Source organism: Solanum verrucosum, unplaced genomic scaffold, assembly GCF_900185275.1.
Source record: "Solanum verrucosum unplaced genomic scaffold, falcon-dt-bn FXZP01000125.1, whole genome shotgun sequence".
NCBI classification, from domain to species: domain Eukaryota; kingdom Viridiplantae; phylum Streptophyta; class Magnoliopsida; order Solanales; family Solanaceae; genus Solanum; species Solanum verrucosum.
In genome coordinates this window covers 2814591-2841536 of record NW_026019923.1, presented here as the reverse complement: position 1 = coordinate 2841536, position 26946 = coordinate 2814591, and the positions used below count along the sequence as shown (strand labels likewise).

At 29.8% G+C, this 26946-nt stretch overlaps 3 protein-coding genes across 3 annotated transcripts; 1 reads left to right on the top strand and 2 right to left on the bottom strand.

The window, feature by feature from the left end:
- Positions 1-4311: 4311 nt before the first annotated feature.
- LOC125826900 (cytochrome P450 94C1-like) lies at positions 4312-5802 on the top strand. Its single transcript, XM_049506246.1, has one exon. It carries the CDS (start codon positions 4312-4314, stop codon positions 5800-5802), a length of 1491 nt encoding a protein of 496 aa, XP_049362203.1.
- Positions 5803-9032: 3230 nt separating this feature from the next.
- LOC125826889 (GDSL esterase/lipase At5g03610-like) lies at positions 9033-18095 on the bottom strand. The gene is made up of 5 exons (XM_049506235.1): positions 18050-18095; positions 17170-17460; positions 14920-15194; positions 10037-10340; positions 9033-9346 (listed from the first exon to the last, which is right to left on the bottom strand). The coding sequence occupies exons 1-5, from the start codon at positions 18093-18095 to the stop codon at positions 9132-9134; spliced, it is 1131 nt and encodes a 376-aa protein (XP_049362192.1). The 3' UTR covers positions 9033-9131.
- Positions 18096-20410: 2315 nt separating this feature from the next.
- LOC125825218 (probable uridine nucleosidase 1) lies at positions 20411-26000 on the bottom strand. The gene is made up of 9 exons (XM_049504560.1): positions 25584-26000; positions 22967-23082; positions 22775-22834; positions 22316-22498; positions 22124-22228; positions 21487-21583; positions 21275-21382; positions 20889-21024; positions 20411-20683 (listed from the first exon to the last, which is right to left on the bottom strand). The coding sequence occupies exons 1-9, from the start codon at positions 25672-25674 to the stop codon at positions 20575-20577; spliced, it is 1005 nt and encodes a 334-aa protein (XP_049360517.1). The 5' UTR covers positions 25675-26000; the 3' UTR covers positions 20411-20574.
- Between the last annotated feature and the right edge of the window lie 946 nt (positions 26001-26946).

The following is a 26946-nucleotide window of genomic DNA, read 5'->3' as shown; positions in this document are numbered from 1 at the left end:
AAAGGTACAACTATTATTCTTTTTTCATTCTTTCACGTGTTGGAATTATTTGAGAACAATTAGACGTATAACAAAAGAAAATTACACTTTATAGGGTACTATTTAAGGGTAAAAATTATTTGTATTAAATATTTACATCAATGTAATAATAAAATATATAATTTCTAAATCACGTAAATGTAGTAACTTTTATTTGATTCTATAAATATGTTTAGAAAATCTGCTAAATATCTATTACTATTTGAATTGAATCGAATTTGAGATTATTATAAATATTCATTAATTTTAAATCTTAAATACGCTTCCGACCTAATGGATATGTATATCTTTGTGGCTATATATTGATGATGATTATTTTTAGGAAAGGGATTGATGAACAAATTTGAAAGCATGTTTATAATTACTTTAATTAGTTGTAATTGGACGAAACAGGTAGATGGTCTGTTATGTTGTTTGGCTAAATTAATTAGTAGCTAGCTAATAATTTAAATTCTTGATTACAAAGTTTCTCCCACTCAAAAATAAAATAAAAAATAAATTAGTTTAAATCAATTCAATAGCAGATAATGAACGATTTTGAGTTTGAATTTTAAATTAAAGATAAGAACGCTTCTCCCTTTAGTGGGGGTCTAAAAAATATATGGGAATCTTTTAGCTATTTCTCTCCTAACAAAAAAAACAACAAAAAATATTAGTGTGCATTTAAATGATTCATCAAGTTGACTTTACTTCTAAGTATTGCATTTGAACTTGGGTTAACTATTTGATGACTATTGATAGTTTAGGAGGAATCTGAATAAAATATGTTAAATTTAACGGATTTTTAGGTATTTTGTCATTTTAATTTTAATTTTTGTGATATATAATTCGATACCTTCAAATAATTAAAATGTATCTTTTTGATTCCTTACATAAAAAATGTGAAATATTTGAACAATTCTTTAGAAGTGGACACATGCGTAATTAAATGATATAACAATTAATATATAGTTTTGAAAATTTGTGAATATTTATAAGTGAATGGACTAAAAGTGCATGTTTCAATTAGTACTTGAAGGTTAAATGCACTTAGTCAGAAATTACAAAGATTAAAATTATAATTTATTAATAATGGAAGCATAAAAAATGCAATTAAGAAAACAACTTGTTTTCAATCTATATTAATAGCATATCATTATCTATAATAAAATAAAAACATAATTTTAACTTTCTCGAAGAAATAATTGTTGAATTATATTATTAGAAATTTCAGATTAAATTATGTAGTTTCACTAGATTTCAGGTGGGATGTTGTCAACAAATGTTTGGTTTATCAATATATTTAATTTAAAACTATATAATATAATGGTAAGAACGTGCAATGATCCCTAGAAAAAAACGTATTATATATTGATGTGCCTAACATATTTTTTTTTTTGGGTTGATCATTAATTCATTTCATTGTTAATTTAGATTATTTTATTTCGTTTAAATTTAATCCAGTTTGTCTATTTAATATCACTATCATATAATTAATATTTGTGAAAGTTAGAATTAATTTGAACAACACAAGAGGAAAAAAAAGATATAGGAGTAATAGGTAACTTAGATTCATCTGAATCCCCTTCGGTGGAAACTATTACTGTTTATATATGATTAAAGTTATTTTCTAGATATATATAGTAGATGTCGAACTCCCTTCAATTAGTTCATGTGTTTACTTCTTCAGATTTTGAACCACTTATTAAAAATCTTAGTTCTACCCTGATCAGATCCTCTGAAAACCATTATTAATTAAAGTGGAACCTAGAAGACTTAAAATCGTACCTTACATATAATATAAGAAGATAATAACGTGAGAGCACCACTACACCATTCATAAATGTTAGGATTTGTTAAATGTATTACAAAATTCATAATTGAAGTAATTATCGTTAAACTAATTATCATTATCTTTAAACTAATTATCATTATCTTTTTAATAGTGAAGAATCTTGAATGATTAGTTCCTAAATTCTAAATTAATGTACAATCATGATGACCAAATGTTGGTTCCCCACAGAATTTAGTGAAGTTGGAACTTTAAAAAGAAATATTAAAATAATAATAATAATAATAATAATAATAATAATAATAATAATAATAATAATAATAATAATAATAATAAGAAATGCTTTAGGAAGGATTTAAATGAATTTTCTAGCAAACACTATCGTGGCATATGTCATGAATGATCTTAAGGCACAGATACAAATACTTTAGTTAAAGATAATTAAAGCTTTTTTTATGTCGAAGATTATGATGGAATGAATATATAGGAATATGTTCATATTTAATCAGACGTTTCTGACTCGTACCTTGAGAATATAATAAGTATTAAGTACAAAAATCTCAATAATTTCGGTATTAATTACATCCCATCTCAAAAAAATCTCAAATTACAATATAATTATCTCGAATAATTCAGAACCTGCAAATACATTGCTTCTTCGCCCGATATATAGCAAATGATACATAAGTTATGTATACGATAAATAAGTTATGTATCAAATCCATAACTATAAACCAAGTTTATACCGATTTAGGTTTGAAATAATTGAGGTTATATATGTATTAACAATAACATTTGTATCAGATACATTATACACAAACAAGGTTGTAGTGTGTATCTAATAAAGGTGGAGTGATGTATCCAAATGTTAAGAGAGCGAGAAAGAAACAAAGGATTTTTGCAATTAATTCAAATGGTGGGATTTTTTTAAAAGATTATACTATCTTAAGTCGTGTAATTACATAATTTTCTGTAATAAAGATTTGAACAAAAAATACTTCTTCCTTTAATAAAATGGACCTTATATAACGCAAACTCAAATTGATCAGAAATCCAAAGAAAATATTAATATTAACTAAGAAATAAAAGATAATAAATTAAAGTTTCTCAACAATAGTTTCAGTCCACATGAGTGAGATAATTAAAAAGTTCAAACAACATAAATTGCTTATTAATAATTTTGTACTTCTCATTCTAGCAAATCAAGAATTATGATCTTATATGTCAGGAGTTTTATTTTATTTTTCTTTACTAAATTTTGTGTATTTATCATATAAATTAAAATGCAGAGAATATTGTTTGCTTAGAAAATGACAAGGAAAAAATGAAGCACCTATACCTAGCTAGAAAATATAAATAATAGTAGTACATTTTTTAGGTTATATTATTGACTTTAAAGGAACATGATTATATGCCCCCATCAATAATAAATAGCATTTGCTGAGTGTACTGCCTAATATTTTTCTAAAAATAATGAAGAATAATACCACGTGCTTCCCTTAGTAATTTATTCAAAATAAAAAAGACGCATTAAAAATGTTTTAGATTTAATTTATATATACTAACCGTAAACAAACTTTTGCGATATTATTATTATTGTATATTAATAAATGTGCCTTATTTTTCATGTTACTGATGATCTCATTACTATAAACGATTACTTATACTTATCTTTTAGGTGACTAGATACACAATCGACAATTTATTTCTTCTTTTGGTGGGAGAGGTGCCATTTTTTAAATTTTATTTTTCTTGTTACACTATTATATATGTAGAGAATAGTAGGTGAAAAACTTGAATATAGCATATAATAATATATGATGTTGCATCATATTACTCTCTTGTAAGAGGGAGTTTCAGTGCCAAAGTAGGTAGCAGGTCGACGTGATTGCTTTAGCACTTGAGGGTATTTTAGTTTTTTTTTTTTTTTTTTTGCAATTTTTTTTTTTAAATTTGTTTATCATATTTATTTTTTGATATTTTATATATTTGAAAAATACATTAAAAAAATACTATAAATTATGATAATTAACAACTTAAATATTTAAACGCAAAAATTGGACTCTTGAAATTTCATTGGTGCCACATAAATTAGGAAAAAGTAATTCTATCTTGAAATTTGAAAATGATGTAAAGAGTACTATAAATCTCAATAATTAAAAACTTGAATTTTTTTTTAAATTCTATTTGTGTCATATAAATTGGGACAAAAAGAGTAATATATAGTATTATTTAAAAATTACTTTAAAATATTATAAATCATAATAATTAATAATTTAAAATATTTAAAAAATATTTAAGAACTTAGATGACTCTCGAAGTTTCATTTGACACATAATGAGACAGAGAGTAATATCTATTGAGTCAGCATCTAGTATATATTAGTCATGTAAGTATGATTTATTAATTGAAAAAAAAGAAGTATTCTTGGTAATTACTATAATACTGATCACTCATTATATCTCTCCTTTCTTCCCCAATATTTTGTATTTTCATCATCCATGGCCTCTACTACTAATTTCTTTATTATTCTTCTCTTTATCATCTCTTTTTCCTTCTTCTTATTTCTCCTTTCCTACTTTGTTAGACTAAAGTTTTTATGCAAATGTGAAATTTGTCAATGTTACATGACATCAAGTTGGTACCCTCAATTCACAAATTTATGTGATTGGTATACTCATCTTCTTCAAAAATCCCCTACTAGAACTATTCACATCCATGTTCTTGGTAACACCATCACCGCAAACCCTAAAAATGTTGAATACATGCTCAAAACAAGATTTGATAATTTTCCAAAAGGGAAAAATTTCTCAACTATCTTAGGTGATTTTCTTGGTAGAGGTATTTTCAATGTGGACGGAGATTTATGGCAATTTCAAAGGAAAATGGCTAGTCTTGAACTCAGACGAAGTTCAATAAGATCATTTGCATTTGAAGTAATGAACACTGAAATCCAAAATAGACTTATCCCATTATTAGCTTGTGTTGCTAATAATAAAGATAAGATTTTGGATTTACAAGATGTTTTTAGGAGATTTTCTTTTGATTGTATTTGTAGATTTTCCTTTGGATTAGATCCAAAGTGTTTGGAATTATCACTTCCAATTTCACAATTTGCTATTTCCTTTGACTTAGCTTCACAATTATCAGCTAAAAGAGCTATGCATGTGTCTTCAATTGTATGGAAAATCAAGAGATTTTTCAACATAGGGAGTGAAAGGAAGTTGAAAAAAGCCATCAAATTGATTAACATACTAGCACAAGAAGTCATAAGGCAACGTCGAAAATTAGGGTTTTCGAATCATAAGGATCTTCTATCAAGATTCATGCAAGGGGATATCGTCAATGAGATGTATTTAAGAGATATTGTGATTAGTTTCCTCCTAGCTGGACGAGACACGGTGGCATCTGCATCAACAAGCTTGTTTTGGCTACTCGCGGAGAATCCACGAGTAGCTGAGAGAATTAGAGATGAAGCAAATGAAGTTCTTGGACTAAATCAAGAACTCAGAAGTTGTGAACAATTGAGAGATCTTCATTATTTACAAGCATGTGTTTATGAGAGTATGAGACTTTACCCTCCAATCCAATTTGATTCTAAGTTTTGTTTGGAAGATGATTTTTTACCTGATGGGACTTTTGTTAAAAAGGGAACTAGGGTTACTTATCATCCTTATGCTATGGGAAGAATGGAAGAATTATGGGGAGTCGATTGTTTAGAATTCAAGCCAGAGAGATGGATTAATAAAGACGGTGTTTTTTCCCAAGAAAACCCTTATAAGTATCCAGTTTTTCAAGCTGGGGTAAGGGTTTGTTTGGGTAAAGAAATGGCTCTTGTTGAGCTTAAAAGTATGGCTCTTTCATTCCTCCGACGATTTAACGTTGAATTAGCTCATCCATCACACCATATTCCTCGATTCTCTCCTGGTCTAACCACCTCATTACGTGGCGGTTTGCCAGTGTTTGTGAGAGAAATTAAGAATACTACTTAATCTTGAAATTAAACTTGTTTTTGCTTGTTGAAAAATGTTTGTAGTATCAATTTCTTTCAATGTGATTCAACTTATTTATGCAACTTTTTTTATACATCTATAGTTTCTAGCTATGAAGAATTTGTAGATGCTTCTCTTTGTAGTGTAGTCCTTAATTAATGGACTCAGTTAGCACTGAAGTTTTCTAGTACCCCAATTCCTCCGTCCCATTTCATGTGACAAGTCAGTATGAATTCAAACACATAAATTACAAGTTATTTGAAACAGACTTTACATATTTAAAAAACTAAAATAAAAGTACTATAACACACTTTTAGTAATTAATTACAATTTATGAGTTCTCCCTCCTGGATTGATCTTCTGGAAGTAGCTTCTCTACTTTCTTGAATAGTGGATAATCTGCGTACGTTTTATCCTTCCTAAGGTACTTAACTCTTTTCTTTCGATTTATTCACATAATTGAAACTTAACTCTTGATTTTATTTTATTTTATTCCCGGAGCGATGTTATTCTTTAATGCAGTATTTATTTGAATACATTTAAAAAAAATTACATCACCATTATAATAAATCCAAAATCACATGAAAAACCATTATTTCAGCATGTGTTTTATGAATTTAAAAATAAAACACACACAACAGAGTAGTGTACATGTGGAGGGTAGTTTAATAATTTAGGCCATAAAAAGTCTTACTCCTATTAAATAAAAAACAATAGGACAACAGACCATTAATCTAATGTCCAACATAAAAAATTAAAAGCAAGACAAAGCTATGTTTGTTAATTTTTATAGTTATAAAACTCAAAATTAAAAATGTTAGATTCTGGTTTTCTGAATTTATGTACGTACAATCAGTGACCTAATGTGGTGGTTCCCCTACAAAATTTAGTGAAATTAAAAAAAATTATAATTATTTTAAAAAATAATTAGAGATGCTTTATTGGAAGGATTCAAATGAATTTTCTAATCGTGGCATATGTCATTAAAAAAATGACCATGAGGCATAGATATAAAATAATTTAGTGAAAGCTAATTAGGGTTTCACGATCATCGAGAGTTGTGATGAAATAAGCTAATTAAAGCTTCGCAATCATCAAGCATTGTGATCGATGAAATAAGCTAATTAGCATTTTATGATTATTAAAATTGTGATGGGATGAACATAATTTGTGCATATATATATTATCACGTGCTAAGAGTAATTTTTTATACAAAGGGTTTTTCTTTGATAATTTTCAAACAATGCAAATTTAAATTACGTAGAATCTCAAAACAGATAACGTACGCTAAATGAAAAATTAAAAATATTAGAGCGTCTCAAGAATACACGAGGGAGTAATAATTTCAATCCACATAAAGCAAACTGTTTGTTTAAATATGAGGAAAAGTTAATTATTTGAAGTTAAAATAATGTTCTTACCTCATCAAATTATTATACTGAATACATTATAATAATGATAATAAAAAAAATATAGAACATGTTAGCTTGTAATTGAATTATATCTTTAATTTATAGAGCAATTTCCCCTTTGTTTTTAATAAACTAAATAAGCTGACCAATAAAATGTATCACTAATTTTATTTAGCAATTAATTATCAAAAAATATATCAGATACAATAATAAATTAGCAACAAAGTTCATAGTTAATTTCAATTTTTGAAGTATTTTCATGATTACCAGACCTAGAATGTGAATGCTACAAATCAATGTGATCATATTATATATGTATAATATATAGTACTATTTCTGCATTTCTCTAATTAAATTTGACACATACAAAAAGAGATATAATAATCGAACGTGATTCACTCTTTAGAAGGAACTTATTACTTGCTTGTTATATAAATATATAAAATTAACGAAAAAATAATTTCATACACAAAATATTCTATGTTCACGCGAGGTTCAAATTATAAAGGTTGTCCCTCAAAGATATGACATTGATAGCCTACCTTAGTATACTCAAAACTTTAGTTATCTATAATTTCTCCAAAATTCAGAAATATGAGAAAGAAGCTATAATTAAAGAATATATTATCATTATATTATTGAATGTGCCTTTAGTTACATGGAATTTTAATCATGACAATAGTCTTAAAAAGTTAGAAAAATAAAAATTGTACAAGTGTTGTCCATGTCAGTACCAAACATGTTGGCCACTATCAATGGTGGTCATTGCATAAATTTTCTTTTGATGAAAAAATAATAATGTGATTCAGTACAAAATTTATAATATCCAAATGCTTGAATACAATTGGTCTGCCATATAAGCTAATGGGATTTACACATATGGCCCCTTTCTATGTCTCCCATTTAGATTTTATTCCCATTTGAAAATTAGATTCTGGAATTCCGAAATTTTATTATCAAACATATTTTTCAAAGTATAACTCTTAAAAAAAGTGAAAAATTTTCGTGACCAAGCAAAGATCGTCGAGTCTAATATTTACTTATTTATTACTCAACCTTACAGACTAAATATTAGTCTGTAATCGAACATTTACAACAACTTATTAAATAGTATTAGACTTTGATCTAACATTTTCTTACAATTTTTTCAATTTTCTTGAAATAAATCTCTAAACCAAAATCATTTATTAAACATCTCAAGAAGGGAACCCCATGAAAATTGACACAACATTAAGGATTTTAATTGTCTTAACAGTACTATGACCAACATATAATTTTTGACTTGATAACTTGACGAATTTTATGATGATATTGTTAAGATGTAATTTGGTCTCCGTATATGGACTTGGACAAATCTCTTCTCATGAGCTACCTTTTGGGGTTGAGTTAAGCTCATGTGTCATGTTTTTACATGGTACGTATCAGAGCCAGACCCATCATAATTTGTTGTTCACCGATATGATGGGCCCCCATTTAGAAGTGTTCACGTTCCAGTTGAGGTCTGGGCGTGCGGGGGAATGTTAAGATGTCTCACATCGGTAGAGGGATTAAAATTTGGTCTCCTTATATGGACTTGATCAAACCTCCCCTCGATATAGCTTTTGAGATTGAGTTAGTCCCACATATCATATCTCTACAGATATTTTATTAAGTTCATGGCTAATTTTATGACAATTCTTTTGAAATGAATATTTTAAAATAAATATTTTTTTAACGTCTAGACAAAACGCGCAAATATCTTTTATTTTTTATTTAGTACCCCTTGAGTACAAAAACTTTAGAACTAATAAAGCATAACAACAAACATATTAAACAGACTTACAAAACTAGGAATTACATTTAATAAAAAACACTAGAGCACACTGATTAAATTAACAAAACTAGAAATAAAATAAATAAAAACATTTAATTAATAAACTACAGGATTTTTTGAGTGAGAGTAGATTTCAAGTTAGTATAAACAGCATGCCATCCAGCTTCAGTTGGATGAACTGTGTCCCAAAAAAATGCAGATTTTGGATCATTGCACACTGTATACATCTTTTCACCTTTAACATTCATACTTCCACATGAATATTTGTTGCTTATTCCCAAACAACATGGCTTCAATGGTGTCTCGAACCTTGTGCTTCCTGTCAGACGAAATCAAGATTTTAAGTTTATGAATTTTGTATACTCGAAATAGATTTTTTAAATAATTGAAATGTGAAACATCCTCCAATATTTGGAATAATGTTAAAATTTGCTTGATTCTATAAGTTTGACCTTTTAATTCTTGTGGTAATAGAAGGAAATTATGAATTTATAACAACCCCTAGATTCGCCTTTTAGGCATCCTCCCGTTAATATTGTCTAATTCAGATTCATGTCAGATAGATTCACTAAAAGGACAAAACGCTCCAAACTAAAAAATTCTACATTTGGAGGGCCAACTAATTGGACCCAAAATCTTTGCTTAGAAGTGAAAGGATTTCAACCATTCCACGACCTTATCTACAGGGGTTCTGAATGACTTACAATTTGTGTGGTGGTGGGGGGAAGGGGGGTAGAGAAGACGTTTTCTCATTTAATAAGCCTTACATTGTGCAATTCAAATAGTTGAGGTCCAAAAGCGGGTATAAAACACACAACCTTACTTTGATTTGAACCTCTCAAAACAAAAGGAAAATCAGGCTAGGAAATGACTCATTTATCAATCCGGTTATTGGACCCTAGACCCACCCTATACATAGGTATGTCATAAGATGTGTTTCATTCAAAAGGATAAATTAGACTTTTTTTCAATATATTTTTTCAAAACGAAGCAGTGTCGAGTAACATACCTTGCACTCCTTTACTTGCCAGCACAGAGTTGAAAGAGCTAAAAAGATCAAGAATCACAAAAGTTGAACCCATTGTCTCATTGTTCAATTTTGCCACAGCTTGTTGCAATAGTGAATTGTGAAGATCCACAGCAATATTTTCAGTAGCATTGCATTGTTGAAATGAATTCAAAATTGTGCTTTGTGGAAGACATCCTAATGGTTCCAATGCTGTCACTGCTATTTTTTTGGCACCTAATTTGTTGACTCTTTTCATGTTTACAACTAGTTGATTTACCACACTAGTTATGAAAGCAGGAATATCCTACAAAAAAAATAACTAGTTAAATAACATGTATGTAAAATCTTGCTCGGACTTATCGAATAATGTTGTTGCAAGTCATGTTAGATCTTTCAAAAATGCACTATTTTTGGAGGATCCAGCACGCATAGGATAGTAATTTTGAAGAGTCAAAGTAACATAACATAAATGCATATAACAACATTACAAGTATAAAAAAAAATTGTGTTGCTCGGATTTTTCAAAATATGTTGTTCTCGTCGTGTTAGATCTTCTGAAAAATGCATTATTTTTCGAGAATCTGACATACATAGGATGACAATTTTGAAGAGTTCGAGCAACATAGTATAAATGCAAATTAACATGCAAAGGAAATATATGTTGTTCGGACTGTTTTAAAATGTTGTCGTACTACTCGTGTTAGATCTTTCCAAGATTTATTATTTTTGAAGGATCCAACACATATACGATGACACAACGGGACCGTATATGAGGTGTCTAAAATGAACATCGACCAGTTAAGATGTCTAAGTTAAACATTGTGCCAACTTTAGGGGGTCACCGATGGATTAGGCCTATTTTTAAAGAGTCTAAGCAACATAGCATAGAATTCTTACTTGAATTCCCTAGACAGTGAAATTTCAAAGATGTATGTGTGTTTTCTTTCTTTTAAAATGATAATATCTAGACCAACTTGTGTTTTCTTATATTATTTCATCATATACCGATTACTTTTCATCTCCATATATATACAAAATACTTCTATATAACCAACAAAACTCAAATATATTAGCGATTTTTGTATCTATTGAAATTTGAACACGATATTCAAAATTATATTCACTTCATTAACCACTAGCTATGACATGAACTCATGACTTTCCCGCCTAGACCTAAATTTATCTATGATCAACCACTTGTATATATTACTTGTGTCAACCGTCAGGTTAGACTATCACATCACACCATTTTGAGGTGTGATCCTTCCTCTGCTCCCGTATTATCCGAGATAGTTTGTGCACCACTTACTCACCCTTTTAATTAACAATATGAAGGAGTAATAATAAGTAAGGATGACAGGATTTGAACTCGTGACATTTTCTATCCAAAAAAACACTATCAAGTTCCACAGTGTAATTTATCAAATCCATTAATGAACTCATCTAGTTTATAGTTTAGTAGGTATAGGCCAAGTTTAATTGTTACCAAAATAATGAAATTTTTATACATAAATATCAAAAGAAGTAGGTTGGTCAACATCTAAATTAGTGTCAGCAACAATTTAATAGAGTATAAAAAGGGGCCCTTCTATTCTACATTAAATATCAATTCTTCACTGAATGTTTCAGTTCAAAGACTATAGTACTACTTTGACTAATTTATTTATTTTAATCTCCATTCAAGATTTTATAGGTTCAAATTTATAATCATATGGTCAAACTCGAACTCATAATTTATGAATATGATATGTTACTACTATCATACATATTTCAAAATTTTGTGACACATAAATTGATATGGAAAAAATACAAACACATTATATGTGTTACACGCATGTTAATATTACGAATTCAAACTATATTGCAAAATACAAAAATGATAGAAGATTTTCAAATTTGAATTTACCCCACTAAGAAGAATCGGGCTATCTTGTGAGAACTGAGAAGTCATGTTTAAAGACTTATAATTAAGAAATTAAAAGTGTGCGCCATCTCTAATAGCTTAAGTTTTAGATGAAATAGTCATACAATTTAATACTAATAATAAGAGTCATCAAAGAGATACACAAAATGTTATTTATATGACGCTCATAATAAAAGATGAGTCAAATAAAAGAACATATAGATGTCTACGTATAGTTGACAACTTCTAGAGAAAGGGTGCACATAATATCATAGGTGAATTTCCACATCAAAATGAAAAAGGAAAATAAAAAGTAACATAAATTCACATAATATACACATTTTTAGACTCATGATAATAAAATTCAAGGAACAAATTCATAAAACTTGTTGAGACTAACCAATAGACCTGAATCATAATAATCTCAAATTAACCAATTTTATTGTTTCTTGGTTTGGTACATCAGGAAAATGGTGTATGTCACATCAAGAAAATAATTATTTTAAAAAAAAAATCAAACACATTTTTTATGGTTAGCAATGATACACCAAATCCAGTACATTTTTAGTGTGTAGTAGCTGCTGCAGGGCCTAGTATAATTTGTTTCATTATGAAAATTATTGGTTTTGCACATAAAAATCCAAGAGAAGTATATTTGTCAACATGTAATATGTCTTCTACTGCTGGTGCCAGCACTCGTTAATATTTTCTCCGTCCAAATTTATGTAATATTATTTGTCTGAACACATAATTTAATAAAGAAAATAAATAATTTTTAAAAATTGTGATGCAAAACAAGTTAAAGATGATTATGTAGTTATAAATTATATCATAACAGATAAAATAATATTTTAAAATTAAATTGTTATCATATATCAACATATAATATTCATTCTAAGACCGACTAAAAAAATAAAGTGTTATATAAATTGAAATTGAAAAAGTATACAATATGCCCTTCTATTCCAAGGTTCAAAAAATATATTTCCACAATTTTTTTATTCATGCCATGTAAGATCAATTAAAATGGGAAACACTCTTTATGTTAGTTTTTTTTTTAATTCAAGGCTAAAATCTCTAATTAAAAACGGAGAGAATTCATTTCATATTTTGAAATTCTCATCACACCATACAGGTAAATATGGTTTTGTACCACTAGGTTATTAGAAGGATATTTACGAGTAAATATTCTTGAATCGTGAGATTTATAATTTTAAAAAGAAATAAAGAAACTACCTACTTAATAAAAATGGCTTGGTAGTGTAAAATTCTCTAAAATTAATGTGTATATAATTTAAATTCATATTTCTTCTATCTCAATTTATATTATTTTGTTTAAATTTCAAAAGTCAAATCTAAAACAAATTAAAAATTTTGAAATAAAATATATTTTTTAAAAATTATATAAATTATTATAATGTATAATTTAAAATATTTGAAAAATCATATAAAATATCACGACAAAAATATTATTTGACTTTTGAAATCGAAAATGTGAAAACGTGTCAGTCCCAAAATTTGGAAACTCAGAACAAAACGTATATCACACGGTCAAATTTATTACTCCTAGTGAATATATATATATAAGTAGTTTAATTTCTCCTATCCATCTAAAAATAAGAATTTTATGGTTTCAAAATGTGTACAAAAGTGAACACAAGAATAATTTTTTTAAAGAGTAAAGACATAAAGACACAATCAAAGTTGTCCCGTATTTGCATAAAAACACTTTAACTTTTAAAGTGTCTTATCACCCCACGGAACTATTTAATATCTTTGTAAATGGGCTATTTTGACTCATTCCCTTGTCTATGTAGTCGCGCGTGTTGCTCACTCCCTATGATAGAATTCAATCCGACCCGACAAGAACAAAAATTCAAAAGTGGTTGAATTCACCTAATAAAGGCATGGGGAGCTCATCCAGTCAAACTCCAAGTCGCACAAATTCAAGAAGAGAAACGGAATGCAATGTGTTGTTTTTCAGATTCCATACACCAACTACTAGTCGGTAGGGGCAACTGTACTGAATTGAAATCTCTTGTTTTATTGGGGTTTAGTGTTGTTGGAGTGAAGAAGATAACAGAGAAAGGCAAAGGTGGTTGCAAGGGAGACGCGGGAGAGATGTGTTTGAAATCACTTGATCTTGCTATGGAAAAAACCATGAAATCGAAAAATTAGGGCTACCAATGGCTATTTTGGGTTTAAAATTGGGGAAGATGACATAAATTGATTAAATAATTAATAATAAAGAAAGAAAATGACACGTGACACTTTTAAATTGATCCATGACAGTGAAAACACTTAATGACGTGCCTCATGTGCGTGGTAACAGCCCAGACGAGGAAATGGGTCAAAATAGCCCATTTACAACGATATTAAATAGTTCTGTGGGGTGATAGGACACTTTGAAAGTTAAAGTGTCTTTATGCAAATACGGGACAACTTTAATTATGTCTTTATGTCTTTTCTCTTTTTTAAACAAATAATCTATATATATATATATATATATATATAAAGGATAATTTTCCCACCAAAGATTTCAGATAAAATATATACACCACCCCTAAGGCCTAAGCCTCACTCTTATAAATAAGTGCAAATGGTATACTCTACATGACACGTGCACATTAAAAATAATGAAAAATGTTTAAGAAAGCATAAAAAAATTAAATACTAAACAATTTTTATTTATTTTAAGTCTAATTAAAGTTTTAGTGGGCCGAGTCTTACGTTAATTGATATTCATATCCATATCGATTGGAGGTAACAAGTATTTTATGAAATTTATCAAACTACGTGCGAGCGACTCTTTTTTTTTCCACCCCATCCCATCATTAAGATGAATAGTATTTTCATTGATCCTCCGATATGACTCGAAACCTTAATTTATAGATTGATGGTATTGAAAGTGCTGAACCACTTACGTAAGTTGACTCGACCACCACATATATAAGTATTGTAAGCTAGTATATTAAATTACCTGAACTGTACCACCATTAGCAAGGTAAGCACCATAATCATTTCCAGCAAGAGAAAGCAAGAACAATGAATATTGTTCAATATCTGCCCTTGTGTATACTGATTCAGCCATTAATTTTTGGAAAAAATCTATTTGAGTTGTCATGTTTGGCTCTGGGACTGTAGTATTAAAAACACCAGTTCCTCCATAGGCAAAATTAATTCCATTTCTTAGCCTATTTGTTGCATATTTCATCCATCTATATGGTACTGGTGACTTCAATCCCAAGAATTTTGCTGTTTTGTCCATTTAAAAAAAAAAAAAAATTATTATATTGTCAGGTCGCTCAAAAAATATCGGTACGTAACTATTTATAAAGAGTGAGATTAGTAATCTTATGCATAAGACAAATTATCTGCTACATTAGATAAAGACGACGATAACAATAATAGCATTAACATGTACAATATAGTTTTACAAAATGACGTCTAAAAAAAATAGAATATACACAAATCTTATTTAATTTCCACAATAGACAATAGATAAAGATGATCGACATGGTTTAAAATTTATTTACATAATCGATGAATATTAGTTAAACTCGCACCTAAGAATGTGACGGCTTTGTGGTTCACAAAATAGGCTGAAAATCACGAGGTTTCAAGTTTCGATACTATCGGAGGCAAAAGTTCTTAATGATTTCTTCTCATTATTTGTCTAAATCTTGATGCGGAGTTACAAATTTACTCAAGTGTATCACAATTAAAAAAAATTAGTCACATGTGTTAACACTACTTAGCATAAGGTGCCTCCAATACAATCTTGACGAATAGAATTATTCAACAAAAGTATTGATAAAAAATATTTATAAAATTAATTGAGATATCTATAATTTGACTCAAACATCACCTAACTTTTTTTTAAAAGACCTAACGCAAGACTTGGCATGATTGAGTTTGGTAGAATAAATTATACGTAAATCATAAATAGTGGGCAAACAAAAGTGCAATGAACAAGTGGCAAGATAATGACAATGACAATGAATGGAAAAAAAAAACTCTGTTTAGCACTAATTAATTTTTTTCATAATGTCATACTTTCACATATAAAGCAACAAATTTATTGTATTTTTTTAATAAAAAAAAGTTATTTTTATTTATTTATTGATAGAGAAAGTAATTATGGTAGTCTGACAAGAGGATGCAGAAAAAGAAGCAAAAGTAGGAATAATGCAACATGTCCAGCGCCAGCAAAAGAGCATACAATGCAAAAGGAAATATACTCATTAACAACCCACTATGAAAAAAAAAGAAATAAATAGAAAAAAATTTATATTTTTTAGTTTTTCACTCGCTATTCAGTATTCAATTGAAATCTGACTAAATTCGAATTCATATTAGAAAATCTCACATTAAGAATAAAACACTCTCTAACAAAAACGAACCCAATTTTTTAATTAAAGATGAAGGAGTACTTACCCTCCACCACAGTCCTTATCGATGAAAAAATAAATTGTTAATATAAACAAAAAGTTGAAATACAGATATAAAGATAAAGTGGACACAATGATGAAAAGAGTAATAGCATAGGGAGAAGCAAAAAAAAGAGATTAGGATTAATCCACATCAGAAAAAGTAAATCCTTTAGTCATTTTTTTTCTAATTTTCTTATATAAATATATTTTATAAACAATTTTTTCACTTCACAATATAAAAATAAAATTGCATATACACCATCATCAATCTTAAAACTCACTTATGAGATTATATAAAACATATTATTTTTGTAATTTATGTAACAATATTTAACTGAACATACATGCCAAATACAAAAATATATCTAATGAATAATGACTAAAATCTAAAATAAATAAATACTAAAACTAAATAATTTCTCTATCTCAACTTATATAATCAGGGGTAGAGCCAGCATACATTCAGGGTTCATCTGAATCCCCTTCGACAGAAAATATAACTATTTATACATGTTTAATTTTATTTTTTTTATATATATATAATAGAATAATATAATGCATTTGTGAACCACATGCAAAACTAAGAATTTTTTTTTACTATTTTTTAACTTAAAAAATCATAAATATTTGTACGACTGTAAATCAACAATCTTTTTAAATATATATGCCACGTCAATAAAATCGATGAAGTAATTTTTTAAACAACACACCCTTGTAATAGTAACTATTTACTTAAACTTCATATTCAGTCAAATATTATTACGCGTAATACTAATAATAATATAATATTTAATTACCTAGGTAATCGGTGAGAACACGTCCATCGGAAAACCTGCCGGAGGGCTTGCCGGGAAAAGTGAGACCATAAGGTTGTTTCCAAGAATTAGCCATTGATTTTCTATTATTACCAGTATCAACATATGAATCTCCAAATACAAACATTTTTGTTGGTTTAAAATTATAAAATTGGTGATCTTTTTGGTCATTTTTGTAACTTTTTGGGTTATTATGGTTATTCTGGTGACGGTGGTGGTGGTGGTGGTGGTGATGACGACGTAAACCTTCAACTCGAATACCCCATAAAAATCCTGTAAAAATTACAACAATAAAAAAAAGTGTATTATTGTTCAAATTCTATGCACTGACACGATAATAATAATAACATATTTCGAAAGGACAAGATGGAGTCAGAATTACATTGTTTGTACGTAGTTAAAATTATTTTTTATGTAATTATAATAAATGTTGAACAATCTTCGTTTTTTTTTGTATATTTATTTTGTATTTTAAATCTTTTAAGTAAAAGTTTTAGTTCCACTACTGAAAGTTTGGTGTATACCATGTGCGTATTTGAAAAAAGAAATACAATAATAATGGAGAAAGATTCTATACAATGACAATAAAAAATATAATAATTTAAATATATAGGTCACTAATAATGTAATTACACTTGAATCATATGTTAAACTACATTCATAATTAAAGCTACAAAGACACAGAAGGGTGATCAATTAAACAGGAAATATCTTTAAATCTTGTATCCTTTGATAAAATTCTTGATTTCGCTAAAATATTTATATTATCATGATATGAAATTTTTGATTTCGTCACTCCTAATAATGTAAAAATAAATAAATTATACTGACGAAATATATAATTTAAATTTAAAAAGTGTACCTGTGATTAAGAAGAAGGAGAAAATGAAGAAGTTGGAGATCTTCATGGAGATTTTGTTTGAATAGACTGAAGAAAATGGGGAAAAAGAAGAAATAGTGAGATTCTGTTTGTGAATTATAAACCTATTTATAGATGTGATAAATAAATAAAATAATAAAGAATATGAGGGGGACATTGATTGGTGGAGTATAATTTGTTTTTTTTTTTTTCAATAAATGAATAAAATAATAATAATAAGTGGATCTTTACCAATTTAACTAAAGAGCCATTTGGTCAGTGGCACAAAGTTCATGGAAAAGGTTTATTAAGTTTTTTATTTTCATATTCACATTGGTGGGTTTCTTTTTCTTTTCTTTTTTTAAAATAGAAAATTAACTATAATGCAAAAGATGGGATATATTCTTTTCTACAATTTTTTTTAAAATGTTAGTATTACTTAGAGAATTAATTTTTTTTAGAAAATATGATTGTACTTGGAGCATCTTGCATTGCAAATATGTCAACTATAGTTAAACCTTTTTAAAACTATGTTATTTGTTTTCGATTTTTTTTTTTAATCATAGAGAACATATAACATAACATGAAAGTTCAGTTTTATAGAAAATATGGTTATTAAAGTAAAATGTTCTTGTAGAGAATGATTATCATAAAGAAGTTTGACTATAGGTAAAGGGATTTAGTTATTTAAATCAAAGTGAAGAAATTATGTAGCATTTTCTTTTTCTCCTGATCAGAGACGGATGGACGGTCCTAACTAAGGGTCTAAACGTAATATATTTTACCCAATCAGATTACTTATAAAGTAATTACAGGTAAATCTATTGAGCAACGTGAATTGATAACATATAATAAATGATAAATAAATTTGTTATGACAGATTAGATTACATTAATGATATATTAAATTTAAATTAGACCATTGTCACCAATGATTGGGCCAATATGGGCTGGAATTAATTGGCCCAAGTGCTTCAGGCCCAAATGACATATCAAAGTTGTCCAATGAAGTTGAAATATTGGAGATCTTAAAACCAATTCAAATCATAACACGTATTGTCTGCTTTGGTCTAACATGACTCACAATTTTGTCTCTTGACGATGCCATCATTGAGCCCAAAAGGCGCATACAATGTGAAGTTATGAATTTGTGTTATGCGTGATAAAATTATTCACTTTCTTCTCCCGTTCAAAAATGGGATATTTCGACTAAGTTGTCAAGCTAAGTACACCTTTCATTAGAAGCTTAACAATCTAAAAATTTGTCAGTCCTTCTCTATGATCAACCTTCCATCATGCATCACATACACCCTCTTTAGAAATTCGAGCGTCCTCATTGAGATTTGCTCCACCATGATATAGCACACATGGTCCGCTTGGCCCAACATGCTCATGGATCTGTCCTTTGAACTACGTCATTATATTATCGAGTCCAAAATTGTGCATATCATATGAACTTGTGTCTCGTCTTCTTAAGCTCTTCACCTATCTTTCACATTAATTTCTATATAAGATTCGCCTAAATTATCATATACATACCTCTTCTTCCTAAGCTTGAATTGACCTTCTTTGTGTCCCGTCCTCATTGGCCCGCCCTACGTCATGACCTCACACTATATATATAATGAGATTTTATTCTATTTTTAAAAAAACACAAATAATTTTAGAGTTGCTTGGAAGTTTTATTCTGTAAAAAAAATGGTTGAGTAATATTCAACTCTATCCAAAAACTTTGCTTATTAAATGGAAAAGAAAATTAAAGTTTGCACGTAAACGCGAACATAGAAGAAAAAAATATAAAAAGGTAACTTTAATATATCAAATGAGTTTTTCTTTTTGTTTAATATTATATATTTCCAATTAAATGAAAGTTTTATAACGATATCATTTATCTGGATATTTTTTTGTCGTGTTAATAGAATATTATTATAAATAATATATGAAAAATCAATTCTAACAAACTTTTTCTATAATATAAAAATTGTTATAGAGATTCCAAATTATATTGGCATTTGATAATGAACCAAAATTTTATTTGTGAATACTCCTAAAACATTTTTCTAATTATGAAAAGATTATCCTAAATTTCATTTCCTTCTTTCCCACTAAGAGGAAAGGAAAATCAAGTAAAACTCACATAGTATAAAATTCATTTAAGGGATCAATGTTCCCTACCAAGAATTTCGTTGTTTCTAAAACTCAAACTCAAAACCTCTGGTTAAACATGACATCAATAGCAACAGAATGGAAATATCGAACCCAATTAAAAAATCAAGAAAAAATGGAAGGAAGATTAACTATATGACAATTGACACCCAATTTCAATTTGAATACATACATGAAAATGACCTCCATTTTATAAGTCCTTTACATATTTCCCAGAACTAACTGAGGTTTATTTAGTTGCAAGGAATGGAGGGAAAAATGAAGATTAAGAACAATTGCTGTAATAGATGTTAGAAAACACGACGTTCCTCGATCTCCCGAGCAGGATTCACACGTGGGAGAGACCGATAGATCCAATGGTAATCACGGTTTCATTAACGTTTTCTTTATATAATCCAGAACTTCGTCCACATCAACTGTCCACGCAACTGAAACCGGGGAATAATCTGTCCAAGGATTGCTCGTATTCCACCTAAGTATAACGATTTGTTAGTTCTAATACAGAGTTTGGCGCTATAGGCAAGAGAAAAATAAGTTCAAATACACTGTGTTGCTCGGACTCTTCAAAAATGTTGACAGATGGATGTCAGATCCTCTAGGAGTGTGCATTTATGGAGGATCTAACACTGGTGTGGCAACATTTTTGGAGTGTTCCAAGTAACATAGCAAGTACTTACTTCTTTAGCCCTTGGTCCATCAAGGTGTGCCCGATGCAGATGCCCTGTGTCTCAACCCTCACAACGCCCTTCTTGAAGGTGAAGAGGTCAGGCCGAACTAGTGCAGCAAAGCTAACAGGATCGTGTAGGAAAATTCCTGCAAAGAGGACGGCGTATTATTAGCAGTGGTGCCTAACCTATGTTGCTTGGACAATTCAAAAATGTCGTCAGGTGCATGTTGGATCCTCTAAAAGCGGTGCATTTTTGGAGGATCCGACATAGGTGTGGCAGCATTTTTGAAGAGTCTGAGCGCCAATTGATAAGAGATGATCACGAGATAAATGCAAGAAAGTGGTTTAAGAAGCATTGTCGGTCATCCAAAAACAATATAAGAACGCAGAAATTACCATAGACACCGTCTGATTTCACGTGCCAATCACGGTAAAATTTGCACATATCGCACACAAATTTAGCGTGTTTTCCTTTGGATTGCTTTAGTTCTTCAAGATCAGCATCTAAAAGGAGGGTATCATACTCTTATTTAAGAGGTGAACAAAATTTTACAATTAAAGGAGCAAAAAATAGAAGCATTCGACATATTTAAGCAGTGAACATTCACCTTTCAATTTGACTTGTGTTGTAATGTTGATGCCTACAACATCAATATTTGCTCCCGACGTAAACACAACATCAGCAGCCTCAGGGTCCCCATGTATCTGCTTCGTCAGAAAACTAAGCAAATGAGTAAACAGTACCAAATTGGATCATTGAATACAATAAAGACTGTTTCTTCAGCTTTGCATAACGAATAAGCGAACATGAAAAAAACGTTGAGCTTATAGATGTTGACAACAATATGAAATGATGTATAGTACACAAGAATTCCTAGTATTTCTGCTGGCATAATGCCAAAAAGGACCCATATTATACTCAAATTTCAAGGAGAACTTGTTGTCTACTAAACATTTCTACGTAGTGCATGGTAAATATTAAAGAGACGTTTTTGCAAGACATTACAGGACCAAACAACTACATAAACATGCTTCCACATTGTAATACATTACAACAACAACAGCCTGCCAAATGTACATTCACAAATGGGGTTTGGGAAGGGTGTTCTACTTTTGTGAGAAAAGTTGTTTCCGATAGACCATTGGCTCAAAAAAGCATATCAACGCAGGTTTGAAAAAGGAATTGTAAAACATTGAAAAAACTATACTCTTTATATATACCCCATTGGGGAAGAAATCACTCACATTTGCTTCTGCGGCAGGATTAACATTTCCTAAAGCAAAGAAGGAACCACCGAGTACAACCACTCTCTTCACCTTGCTTGCAAAGGTTGAGTCCCTCTTGACAGCCTAACCAACAGATAACGATGAATTTTTGGTAAATGCAAGGTGAAATCAGAAACTTGAAAGTTGTGGAAGTTTTGAGATACAACGTACCAAAGCCAAGTTTGTCAATGGTCCCAGTGCAAGTATCGACACTTCACCAGGATATTCACAAACTTTTTCCACCAAGAATTCAGATGCAGATTTGTCGATTTTCTTTGAGTTTGGAGAAGGTAAGAATAAGTTGCCTAATCCATCTGAGCCATGAACAAAATCTGCAACACGTGGTTCCCCTCCCTATAGCAAGAAACAAGAGTTAGGTGACAATGTGTTGAGAAGCTACAAGGGAGAAAGGAAACTAAAGCATAAACTAAACAGAAAAAATCCTGTAAAAGCAATTATTGTTTTTATTCTTTAATCTATTCTAATATATATCTATGCAGTAGAAAAAATGTTTAAAAATTAGCTTCATGTTTGGTATCTTCAAGTGATGCTGCAATCATTTGTATCTTTGGAATAGCATGTGAGATTGCAAAAGAATAAATTGTTGCTGTTAGAAGGAATATACGGTACCTTCAGAGGTTCAGAGCTACCCTCTGCCACGGGAACATCCGGATATCCTGCAGCTTCACACTATCATTTTGCAAATTAAGTTAAAGAAGTAATTGATCAAGAACTTGATCCACAAACATCTAGAAGATGGAAATTTTAAATATGATGAAAGGAGAGAAATATAGATAAATACAAATAAAATTAAAAACATACCAAAAGTAATGCATTTCGTGTAGCATTTTTTATGGTAACGTTGCCAAAGATTGTAGTCAAGCCTATGATCTCAACTTCTGGTGTCTGAAATGCCATTAGTATTGTCATACTGTCATCTGTTATCAACGAAAACAAAATTAGCTCCAATGTGACTAATGGGAACCACATCGAACATGAAGCTTATCAGGAAACACACAAACACAACTCAGCCTACTGAATGCCTATTATGAGAGAGATATGAGTCTTTCATTTTCATTCACCGGCACAATTTATCCCCCATATTTGAGACGATAGAAATGAAAGAATTTCTTGATATTTTTTCAAGCATCACTAAGTATTATACTTCTATCTTTTTCCTGGTTGATGAGTCACCAAGCATCATATTACTAAGAGTGCATTTGTTTCTACTTGAATGAAACACAAGATATGCTCTCGCAAAATTTCCTCTTTCACGAAGAAAATAACTTTGCCGGAAAAGAGATTTCAGAACAGAAAGGGGAAGCTGTTCCAACCTATGATAAGTGCTAAGCTTCCTTCAAACTTCTTGATCTGGGAAACCTCATCAACTCAGCTCTTTTGGGATAAGGAAGAAAACAGAAGGAAATCAGACATTCAAGGAAAACATCCTGCTATTGCATTGTGTTTTCCCTTCTCGAAGACATCTTTCTCTGATCAAAGAACGACTCTCCTCGAGTTGGATTTTGGTTTGGTTTCACAGGTTGCATTTATTTGATACTTCTTTTCTTACTCTCTCTAGTATAGAACTCACGGCATAATCTTATTGCTATTTAGTCTTGTCCTTTTGTTCTATAATAGCCAACCATCTTTGCTACTTTAGCTTCCTCAATATTATTGAAGTTCGAAGTTTCCAGTCCAGAGTGATGTTACAGATTGTTAATAGTTAAGAGTGAGTACTACATAAACAAAGTTAGCAAACGAAAATCCTACTATAGTTGTTACCGAAGAATCAAGAGAATTATAGAAGCTACCTTGAGAAATTTATCAGAAAAGATAATATGATTTCTTAGGTGCCTATGTGTTAGTACTATCTCCCGATTTCTTTACGAAAGTAACAAAACATTCCTTGACTAAAAGAAGTCTCAAAATTAGAAAAGATCATATATAAAGTTTATTGCATACTTTCATGTATTAAAAGTACAGCTAATTTAGGATGACGAAAAGCTACTTTATCTCCAAGATTCTCTTCAAAACAAACTGAAACAATCCCAAAATTCACAAATTCCAGAAAGAATGAGAATATATTATATCTGATTATTGTTATCAAAATGGACACAATAAAGTAACTTGGACCCCTTCTCTATATAGAATCTGCCCTTCCCTTTGCACTTTTAGCAACAAAAAAGAAGAATCTTCAAGTACACAAAACTAAATCCCCGAAAAGATACCACATTCCCATAAGAACTCCCGAAACAATACAAAATTTCCCAAAATGTCATCTAGTTGTCTAAGAAACTCAAAACCCGATTCTAATCAAACAAACAATACAGCTGAAAAAATCACTAAGCATATCAACTTAAAATTCATCTATGAAAAAAGAACACCCAAATTCAAGACACTGAAAAAAAAATACTGAAATTTGCTAAAGTTTCCAACTTTACCAAAAAGGTAGAAGATTTAACCAAAAATTTATCTAAGAAAATCAAAATCCAATTACCATCAAACAATTTTTTTACTAAAAGTTTCAACATTAAACTCATTCATGAAAAACAAACAACACCCAAATTCAAGAAGCTGGAAAAAAATGCTGAAATTAGCTAAAGTTCCCAACTTTAAACACAAGGGTCATCTATTTGTCTAACATAATCAAAACCCAATTACCATCCCATAAACAATTCGCCAAAAGTCTATCGAAAACAACCTCTCTACCTCCCAAAGTAGGGGTAAGGTCTGCGGTAACCCTACCCTCAAGTAGGGTCTATTGGAAACAACCTCTCCACCTCCCAAAGTAGGGTAAGGTCTGCGTTCACCCTATCCTCTCCAGACCCCACTTGTGGGGTCTATAGGAAACAACCTCTCTACCTCCCAAAGTAGGGGTAAGGTCTGCGTTCACCCTACCCTCTCCAGACCCCACATGTGGGGTCTATTGGAAACAACTCTCTAGCTCCCAAAGTAGGGATAAAGTTTGCATTCACCTTACCCTCTCCGCGCCCCACTTGTAGGGTCTATCGGAAACAACTCTATACTTCCCAAGTTAGGGGTTCCTACCCTCTCCAGACCCCATCAAATAACAATTCAGCTAATTACTAAAATTCTCAACATTAAACTCATTCATGAAAAAACAAACAACACCCAAAATCAAGAAACTGAAAAAATGCTGAAGTTCTCAACTTTAAACAAAAGGGCCCTCTATTTCTCCAACAAAATCAAAACCCCATTACCATTAACTAAACAATTAGCTAAAATTCACAAAAAAAAATGCAGAAATTTGCTAAAGTTCCCAACTTTAAACAAAAGGGGCCCTCTATTTCTCCAACAAAATCAAAACCCCATTACCATTAACTAAACGATTAGCTAAAATTCACAAAAAAAATGCAGAATTTGCTAAAGTTCCCAACTTTAAACAAATTTATTCTTAGGATAAGAAGAATATTCTTACCAATACCAGGATCAGTATCAATAATAATCTTTTCACGTTTCTTAGCAAAAGAATTGTTGGAAGCCACCAAATCACCATCATAAATCGACATTCTTGAAAACTTTTCAAAAATTCAAAAGGGAAACTTTTTTGAAGAAAAAAAAAAGGGAATATTGGGACCTAGAAAGACAATGAAAATGCAATATGATAACAAAAATCAAATCATAGAATAAGAAAAAAAAATTGTGGGATTTATTAATAAGTGAAAAAAAGGATAAGAATTTGTAAGAGTCAGCTCTGATGATGAGCTGAATTTTCTAAAAAACTCAGCTCCTTTTTTTTCTTTCTTTTTTCTTTTCCTTTTCTTGTTTTATCGAGTTGTGCTATGTGTGAATATATATGAGTTTGGGAAAGAAAAGTAGATAATACGTGGATCTTAATTTGATTCCCTTGTGGTTTTCACTCGATGTATGATATCTGTTATTTTTGAGGCTTGCACATAAGATCTCATATTGATGTTATGGACAAAATTCGATTTATAATTTGAAATTTATAGATTTCTGAAGGACTTCGAGTTAATATATAATTATAATTGAATAAAATGATATCTTAATTAATTTGATTCACATTGTGTTCTCTTTGGCTTTTTCTACTCCGCATCTGATATTTGAAAATTAAAGATAACATTTATTTTTAAGGCTCAAATTGCAGACCTCATATTGATGGTATAGTTGCATAGGTGTATTCAGAATTTAAAGATTATGTATTTTTATAATAATAATTGATAAATTGGTATACTAACTTGATCCTCATCGTATTCTCTTTGTTTTTTTTCACTCGGTATCTAATTTTGAAAAATTAAAGATCATTTTATTTTCATTGTTCAAACTCAATATTTCATGTTGACATTATAGGCAACGATAGATTCATAATTTGAAGTTTATAAATTACTGCGGCAATCTCAAGTCAATTATATACAATAATAATTGAGTAAATTGGTATTGGCACCCTAATTTGATTCACACTCTCTTTGGTTTTTTCACATGGCTTTCATAATCCAAAAATTAAAGACGATTTTATTGTTAGAGCTCAAATTTAAGATTTCATGTTGATCTTATAGGCAGATGCGAATTCAGGAAAAAAAAGTTTATATGTTTCGATAAATTTCAAGTTAATGTACAATAATAACCCGTGAACATGCACAATATATGCTAGATCCATCCTAGATGGAGGAGTACTTATCGTGGTAGTCAAAATTTCCATCAAGAGAATTTAAAATTTTATACCATAGCATATTTTCTTTGATTAAATCACTTAGAAGATGATACCAAAATACATAGTGTGAAATTTCATTCCTTTTTATGGGTTTCTTTTCCTCTAAATA